Source organism: Macrobrachium nipponense, chromosome 26 (assembly GCF_015104395.2).
Source record: "Macrobrachium nipponense isolate FS-2020 chromosome 26, ASM1510439v2, whole genome shotgun sequence".
Lineage (NCBI taxonomy): Eukaryota > Metazoa > Arthropoda > Malacostraca > Decapoda > Palaemonidae > Macrobrachium > Macrobrachium nipponense.
In genome coordinates, this window is record NC_087215.1 from 1,935,414 (window position 1) to 1,945,413 (window position 10,000).

Below are 10,000 nucleotides of genomic sequence, written 5' to 3' on the forward strand. Positions count from 1 at the left end.
AATTTTGTTGGGGGTGGGGGGGGGGTGGGTAGGGTAGGGTAGGGGTGGTATGGGGTAGGGGTTAGGGTCTTTCCGATATCGCGCACCGAAAGGGATTTTGTTTATAGCGCGAAATGAAAGAACAACAGAATGTATTGAGACAGTTTGGTCATCATGATTAATCTTATTTTTTTCTTTTTTATTCTTTAGATCGATGACTGATTGTTCTAAATAAACTATAAATAAATAAATAAATAAATAAATAAATAAATAAATAAACAAATATATAAATAAATATATATATAATATATATATATACACATATATATAATACACATTGTTACACCATGCAATCATTTCTTTATTCTCCTTCTTCATTTCAGTATGTGAATAATTTGATAAAAACAGCCCCATTGGTGTTTTTCCACAAATCAGATAAAATAGCTTCAAGTACACTTTCTTTTAGTAAAGCAGAAATGATGTTTAACCTCTGTTGAACAATCTTTTCAATTCTCGATCCAAATCATTTATGATTTGTGTTTCAGTTGCATATTTATTTATCTATCTATTGTATTTAATTTATCTAATTTAATTGATTAAATAGTTAATTAATTCATTAAATTTATTTAATTAATTTGTCTTTTTTTGTTAATTTAAATTATTTAATTTAGTTAATTAATTTAATTTGTTTAATTAACTAATTAATTTAATTTAATTTGTTTAATTAATTAATGTATTTATTTATTGAATTTACTAAATCTATTTTAATTTAATTAACTAATTAATTTAATTATTTATATATTTATTTCTGATCTCGATGCTGCTTCGCCTCGTAGCATTAAAATCAAATTACATATAACGCCAAGTTCATGTCTTAAAAATATATGGCATTAGATGTCTTACCTTCAATACCATAAATCACATTCAATTGTTTAACTTCAGTCAGATATTCTTTACGAAAATCACCTAAAGTTCCTTGACTTCAAATAGATATCTTGTAAGACAATAATCACACTTGATATTTTAAATTTACTATCAGCATAATCTAAAATGAAATATAAAATTAAAAAATAAAAGCAAACTGGTTTTTACCGTCAATTTTTTATAACGAATCAAAGTCAGCCCCTTGTATCCAGCTAGATATTCTGTAGGTAGATTCCAAATGATTTGCTTACCTCAGTTACGAGCTTTTTAAATCTTATACATAACAAAAACAGCTTCGAAATACGGGAGGCTGTGATTCTTCTTGGCAATGTTTATGACGCCAGCAACCAACAGGTTACGGCTGATATGGATAGACAGGGGCTTAACTAGAAGGAATGAACGTATAATATAGAATCTACTGAACATTCACTACCTAAACTGATTATCTTAAGAATAAAGATATGGATTGACTGAGAAAATCCTCAATAAGGAACTTCAAGAGACTTAAATCAGACTGGGTATCCAAAGAACAAGGGTCCAAGATTATACACGAGACTGGGTATCATGGGTATCGCATGAATAAATGCGTGTGATGCCACAGCAGACCCAAAAACAGGCAAATGCTCTGAGAGGTTCCTGATGATATCTCTATCTCACCTGAGCTGTGTTGAGAGCAAAATACACAGCAAGAGTTTACTGCTCCCCTAATTTATACTTTATAGACACCAGGGTATACATCCTGCTTAGATAACCGATATGGTCACATCTCAGCTTCTTGTTTTGTTTGTAAGGTGTTTTTAAGTTGCATGGAACCAGTGGCTATTCAGCAACGGGACCAACGGCTTTACGTGACTTCCGAACCACGGCGAAAGTGAACTTCTATCACCAGAAATACACATCTCTCACTCCTCTATGGAATGCCCGAGAATCGAACTCGTGGCCACTGAGATGGAACGCCAACACCATACCGACCACGCCACTGAGGCGCCGTTTCCTGTTTATAAATAACTCGTGCGATTAAGTAACACCGAATTTTCTGGTACATTACACTGACATGTAATCTGAAGTCATTTAAAAGTAGTGAATACACTTAGCTTCCAGAGAAATATAGGTATCTTGGAGTAATTTGTAGATAAGGATGCAAAAAAGTAAATGAATGTAGATTTTGTTGAAGTACGAAAGAAATACATTATAAAGATATCTTAAGGAAACATGCATACATGCACTGAAACGTCATAAATTAGCAATTTATCATACACACATCAGAAACATGTTGAATACAAGTCAATGACTTACTTGCAGTCCTAACCAGTGCTTCATGCGATTATCCAGCATTTGCCATTGGTTCATTCGCCACTTTTGGTCGATGACCTGTTTTAAACTTGTCTGTGACATGTGCGTGATAAGTGGCTGACTCATTTGCTTAAGGCTTCTACTTCACAAACTGTTGCCGACTTATTTTCAACTTGTGATATGTACATGATAAGTTGCCGATGTGTGTTTATAACATATTTAACTGCAGTGCAAGCATTTGCCAAAGGTTTCACCTCAACTTTCGGTCGCTGACTTGTTTTCAACTTGTTTGTGACATGTATACATGATACGTACCCAAAATGCATTTATAACATGTTTCACTCTAGAGTGGACGTACCTAAGGGCATACGGACTATTTGTTTACAATACGTACCCAACATGGATGCACCTATGGGCATAGGGACAGTTTGTACACGATACTACCCAACATGGACGCACCTACGGGCATACGGACTGTTTGTATACAATACGTACCCAACATGGACGCACCTACTGCATACGGACAGTTTGTACACAATACTACCCAAAATGGTCGCACCTAAGGGCATATGGACAGTGCGCAGACTAATGTATGAGAACTTGGTAGCATTGTGTTGGTAGCATTATGGACCAAAACATTGCCCAGTACAAAAGCAGCGAGACCTCCAAGTAGCCACTTAAACATGAACTAAACTCTTGTTTTCGAAAGCAATGAATTGCTCTCTTCCCATGGAAAGAACAGAACGAAGCACCTCAGGATAATGACGATAATAAATACATCGCAGTTCCAAGCAAACGTTCTCCAAAACGTTTGTGGGAATGCTACTCAAACAATGCGCTGGGGGATCAAAGGTGGGACCTTGATACCTCAGGATATTGCTAAAATACAATGTGTTTGGGTTCCAAACTAAGAACTCTGTTTGCTGATGAAATATAAGGACAAACTTCAGACATCAAACCAGAGTTGAAGGGAAAGTTTGTCCTGGAATTAGGAGTGCTGCTGGAGGAGATTTGGGAGTAGGAGAGGGAGGAGGAGGAGGAGGAGAAAGAGCATTTGAGGAGGAGGCAGAGAAGGTGGTATGAGATGGTAGGATGGCCTACCGGGTAGTAGGGAAGCATTTGAGGAGGAGGCGGAGATGGTGGTATGAGATGGTAGGGTGGCCTACCGGGTAGTAGGGAAGGTTGAAGAGAGAGAGAGAGGGAGGGAAGGAAGCCGCCTGCCTTTGAAAGAAGAGTAACTTCAGAAGCAGCTTAACATGGAGTCTATATTTACATGGATTCGTTCGATATGGTTGGATAAGCTGCCTGCGGGTGTGTTCTCTGTAAACGCTCCTAATTACTGGGAGGAGGAGGAAGCCTTTGCTTCTTCAATCTCCGGTGGAAATGTATACTTTTTTTTTTTAATTTTCTCCTCCTTCCTCCTCCTCCTCCCTCTTCTTCCTGCGAGTTTGAGAGACATGAGAGACACAAACCAGGGGGGCGGCGAGAGGGGCTCGCCGCCCCGCCCCCCTTCTTGTTTGCTTTTCATATTCTAATGCCAACCGATCTTCGAGTAGTGCACACGGCGGAAGAGCAAATTTATCCGGTGTAAGAGTGAGCGTAAGTGAACGCCGTAATGAGTTGGCAAAGAAAGCTGGTCCTCTACACATCAAGGAAACAGGCAGACAAGCAAAAGGATCCTTCGCGAGTCTCGATTTTTTCACGGATCTCTGAGCCTCGGCGAGCAAGCAGCAAGCAAGAGGGGTAGGGGAGGGGGGAGCCTCGGCAAGCAAGCAAAGTGGGGAAGAGGAGAGACGGGGGAGGGGGTGTGATGGAAGAACTTGCCGAGAGCTTGAAATACACTCGAGTCTGAAGAACATGAGAGCAAGAATAGACATATTTGCAGTTACTCATTAATGATAAAAGAGTATCAAAGAATGGCAGAATTAAGTTAATGAAAAGGCGTTGAGTCAAAGAATGGCAGAATTAAGTTAATGAAAAGGCGTTGAGTCAAAGAATGGCAGAATTAAGTTAATGGAAAGGCGTTGATTTTGAAGGACATGAGAGTACGAATGATTATAACATTTTCAGTTACTTATTAATGGTAATAAAGAGTAAAAATCAAAATGATTAAATTAGTGGAAAAAAACCATGGGTTAAATGTAATACATAAACAGAACTTATTATTAAGTCATTACGATTAATTATGACATATTTTCAGTTATTAATTACTGATCGAGAAAGTAAAAAAATAATTATGACATATTTACAAATGATAATTACTAATCGCGAAAGTGAAAAAAATTGAATTATTATATTATTGAAATACGTAGATTAAATCCGCTGCATAATTCATTTAACCAAATCATCAAACATTTACTTGTACCAGCTCCGACAGGGCCCAACTTAACCAATAAGCAAAGCAAATCCTTTCCAATCATTCTGTTCAGTTAAAAAAAAAAATAAAATAAAAGAAAAAAAACGTCGAAATTCAACCTCTCTACTCTATACCTATTTTTTTTCATAGCCACTTGTCCTACAAGACTTGTGATTACAGGTAGTTCCTGGACCAACATCTCCTGCTGTAAGTGGGACTTATCAAGCCTTCTTTGGGGGCACGGTTCCTAATTTGGGGGAAATCTCTCGCTCTCTTCCTCCTGTGAACAACTGAAAGCTTATCTCGAATCTTGACAGATTCACACTTCTCCATAAGGAAGTTCTAAGTTCTCTAAGCTCTCTCTCTCTCTCTCTCTCTCTCTCTCTCTCTCTCTCTTCTCTCTCTCTCTTTTTCATCATTTGCTTTATAACATACCAATACACACACACTCAAAGCACACACACACACACACACACACACCACACTTGATACTGAGAAGACGAAATAAAAAAAAAAGACCAAAAATAAAAACTACGAAAAACATGAGACACTGACAAATAAAATTGAACAAATAAATTAGTAGTAAACGCATATCAAAAATTAAATCGACAGATAACGAGAGTTAAGAGAAATCATTTTAAAAATATATAAACACATGACACTGAGAAGACAACATGAAGGAAAAAAGAAAAATTGCAAAATAAGATAAAATAAAGGAAAAACACTTAATTGTAAACGAATATAGTATCGAATTAATATTTAGAATAAAACAAAAACAATTGTTCATGGAAAAAAAAGTCTGATAAGAAAAAAGAACCTCTAAAGCAAATATAAAAACAAAATTTTATAAGAAAGGACAAAATAGACACTAGGAATAATAAAGAGCATCAACAACAAAGGATAAAACAACCTTGAACGCAAATAAAAAAAAAAACAATAAATAACAAAGGAAAAAAATAAGATAATGTGAATAAAGAGTGATTAACAACAAATGAAAAATCAACCTCAAAAGCAAATAAAAAAAAACAAAAATTAATAAGAAAGGGAAATAAAATAGATCACGGGAATGAAGACCGTTTAACAACAAAGAAAAAAACTCAAAAAAAATTCATAAGGAAAAAAACAGATAACAGGAATAAAGACCGTTTAACAACAAAGGAAAAAATAACCTCAAAGGAAAAAAACAAACAACCTCAAAGGAAAAAAACCACCTCAAAGGAAAAAAACAACCTCAAAGGAAAAAAAACAAACAACCTCAAAGGAAAAAAACAAACAACCTCAAAGGAAAAAAAACAACCTCAAAGGAAAAACATACAACCTCAAAGGAAAAAAACAACCTCAAAGGAAAAAACAAACAACCTCAAAGGAAAGAACAAACAACCTCAAAGAAAAAAAAACAACCTCAAAGGAAAAAACAAACAACTTCAAATGAAAAAGCAAACAACCTTAAAGGAAAAAAAAACAAACAACCCCTCAAAGGAAAAAAACAAACAACCTCAAAGAAAAAAAAAACAACCTCAAAGGAAAAAACAAACAACTTCAAATGAAAAAGCAAACAACCTCAAAGGAAAAAACAAACAACCTCAAAGAAAAAAAAACAACCTCAAAGGAAAAAACAAACAACCTCAAAGGAAAAAACAAACAACCTCAAAGGAAAAAACAAACAACCTCAAAGAAAAAAAAACTCAAAATACTAAAAAATACCAATAATTACTAAGAAAGGGAAATAATAGATAAATCGGAATAAAGAGCAGCCTCTTCAATGGAATATAATAATCCTAATAATCATTTGCATCTGCAATATTCAAACAACGACGCTGCAATTGCGCCGGTACGTGAGAAACGACCGGCTGATGATGATGCTACTAGTGAGAGATGAAGAGAGAGAGAGAGAGAGATAGAAAGAGAGAGAGAGACGAGGAGAGAGAGAGAGAGAGAGGTTCCAGAAAAATATATTTATCTATATATATATATTTGTAGACAATATTAAATATATTATTATATTATATATAAATAAATTATATATATAATATAATATATTATATATATATATATATATATATATATATATATATTATATATATATATAATAACTATATATATATTATATATATATATATATATATATATAATATTATATAATATATAATATATCATATATATATAATATAATATATATATATATATATATATGTATATATACATGTATGTATATATAAATATAATATATTATACATAAATGTATATACTGTTTATATATTATATATGCATATATATTATATATATGAAAAAAGCCATAGAAGACAAGAATAAAAGATGGGAAATTACGTATGGGACGAGAATAACTTTCATATCCGATGCTCCAGGAACACACGAGAAAGTATAGAGTTCCAAATTTCCAAAATTCCAAAATTCTTTCATGTAATGTATTCTCATTATCCTACGTATAAACACACAAACATGACTTATCAATAAATAAATAAATAAACAAATAAATAGATAAATAAGTAAATAAGTAAATAAATAAATAAATAAATAAATAAATAAATAAATGGACTGAAATAAAGAATAACAATTAAAACAGCATCAAGACCTTTCGAGTAAACTTTGTATCCATCTTCAGGACTTACCAGACTAGAATAAAAAATATAACGAAACTATTTAAACAAAAAGATCATCAAAGTTCTGACACATAGGTGGGAAGAGGAATAGGAGGATAGGAGGAGGAGGCGGAACGGAAGGGGGAAGGGGGAAAAGGAGGAGGAGGATGAGGGGGGTAGGGGGAGATGAGGGGGAAGGGGGGTTAGTCAGAAACTTCTGCCGCTGCCGAGGGTCGAAGCACTTACACATCGTCAGAGGATAACGTAAGCTTCTTAAAGACGAACGCGAACTTTCCCATTTGCTGTGCACCCCCGCCCCCCCCCCACCCCCACCCCTTCTCCCCTACCCCTCAACCGTCCCCTTCCCCTTCCTCCATACCCTATCCCGCTCCCCCACCCAAAAACCCTCGAGAAAAGAACCTATTATGTCTTCTCGATGCTTTCTTGCTAAAAGTTCTCTCTATAAGATGTGGTAGTTGCAAGTGGGAGGGGGTGGAGGGGAGGGGGAGTAGGAAGGGCATGGGGGGGGGGGGGGAGGAGGAGGAGCTGGCCGTTGGAAATCATGAGGAACGCGGAGATTCTTGAGGAGTTTCGATGTATTAATAATTCAAAGGAATTCTAGGCAGAGAGAGAGAGAGAGAGAGAGAGAGAGAGAGAGCATTCGAGGATTCCACAATGCATTTACCGACTACACAAAGATGACATATTTCGCTGTTCTAAAGTTTATTTTCCGTTTGGAATAAAAATAATTCATGGACAAATACATACACAAAGTTATTTAATAATAAAGTAAAAGTAGGATGCAATAAATCATTCAAAAATTAAATTTAAAAAAATATAGTCTTTGAAGACTTTACACAAAGTCCTTGAAGACTTTACACATTACTAAAGGCTGATCAATTTTATCACATATGAATAAGTACGCATATGATCTATGAGCAATAAAGTTAACATTCGAACCTGCCGTCGACCAGCCTAGGGCCAACCTCCCTCGACGTTCTCTTATATTACCACTATTTGTGAAGGCGTATACAAAACTATATATATATATTATATAGTATATATATATATATCTATATATATATATATATATACCCCATATATATATATTTATATATATATATATATATAGTATATATATATTATATTATATATATTCACTGAGAGATTCTTTCCAGATCTACCCATCAGGTAAGAGTTTTAATACATAAGTAAATGATTTCTACAGCAAAATCTGTCTATTAGTTATCATTTAATCCTGCTGAAAGAGAGAGAGAGAGAGAGAGAGAGAGAGAGAGAGAGAGAGAGAGAGAGAGAGAGAGCAATCTGTCAGTACCGATTCCGCAAAGGGAAAAATATGCTGTTATGATTGGCACTCTAATTACAGCCGATGTAATCCATTACGTCGAATATATACTTATAGGTAAAAGGCTTTCGTTTATTGTTCAAAATGATTTGGAAATGAATATGATTCAGCTCCTCTAGACGGGATTTTGAAAATACCAAATTTCTATTTATCGTTTTCAGTAATTCTACTTAACAGGGCATAAGTCAAAATGGCTTTGAAATAGAGATAACTTTAAAAGAATTATTGATAAAATAATGATTTTCCAACACTGCAATTAGAGCGGAATTAGGTCAATTCAATTAAACAAATTTAAAAACGCACATTTTTTATTTATGACTAATACCCCAAAATTTTTGACCGTGCAAAATTTAACATTAATAACTAAAGCAAGTCTCACTGATGATACTGACACTATGAAACTAGTATTTAAGTAAAAAACCGAAATAAAATATAGTTTCCTTTATCATATTAGAGGCTAAAAATCTATTCAGGTACAAAACAAGTTTTTTTTTTTTTTTCAGAATAAAGCTGAAACGAGAATGTAATTTTTTCTTAACGTTTCAGTGCTTCTTATGTTTATTATAGAATATATCTTAACATTCAGTTTACTTCAACACTACTGCGCATGCTCAGAGCTAGCCTTGGCCCGAGGAAAAGGGTTAATGTAACGTTCCGCGATTTACGAGCTACAAGGAGTTACAAGGATTAGGATGTCTCAAAGATTTATTATTCCATCCGAGAGAAAAGGAAACAGTGAGAAATGTGGTAGCGAGGATGATGAGAGAGAGAGAGAGAGAGAGAGAGAGAGAGAGAGAGAGAGAGAGAGAGAGAGCTTATAAATTGGAAGCCTTCTGTACGTAAAGAGAGAGAGAGAGAGAAAGAGAGAGAGAGACAGAGACAGAGAGACAGAGAGAGGGATATATAACTAAGAACCATTTTGAGGTTGAAGAGAGAGAGAGAGAGAGAGAGAGAGAGAGAGAGAGAGAGAGAGAGAGAGAGAGAGAGAGACTTCCAAACATCCAAACAAAAAATGAACCTCAATGCAAAATTAAAAAAAAAAAAAAATAAGGACACGAAACAATACACACAAACAAAATAAATAAATAAAGAAAGAAAAAGACACAACCAGAAAAATAATAAAAGCAAAGACAATCCCAAACGCTCTTCATTTCTCACCTACTTGGACTGAATCGCCTTCCATTTGCAAACTCCTGACAAGGCCTTAATCCCTCCCTGCCAGCCACCCCCCCCCCCCACCCCCGCCTCCTTCGTCTGCAGTTTCCGAGTCCGTGGACAACAGCTCTGCAAGGACTCCAAAAGAGCAGAGCAGAGAGAGAGAGAGAGAGAGAGAGAGAGAGAGAGAGAGAGAGAGAGAGACTGAATTAAAATTAAGTCTTCAGAGAGTTAGAGAGAGAGAGACAGACAGAGGGACAGACAGAGAATTAAAGTTAAAAGCCTTCAGAGAGAGAGAGAGAGAGAGAGAGAGAAATATATATTAAA

The 10,000-nt window shown here is 35.1% G+C and overlaps 1 protein-coding gene across 1 annotated transcript in view; it reads left to right on the top strand.

Annotated features, from left to right (window-relative positions):
* Positions 1 to 10,000, top strand: part of LOC135199926 (uncharacterized) — a 64,912-nt gene that overhangs the window by 5,393 nt on the left and 49,519 nt on the right. The window contains exon 2 of the mRNA XM_064228046.1: positions 3,147 to 3,273. Within this exon, the coding sequence (XP_064084116.1) occupies positions 3,147 to 3,273 (127 nt within the window). The remainder of the gene's footprint in view (positions 1 to 3,146; positions 3,274 to 10,000) is intronic.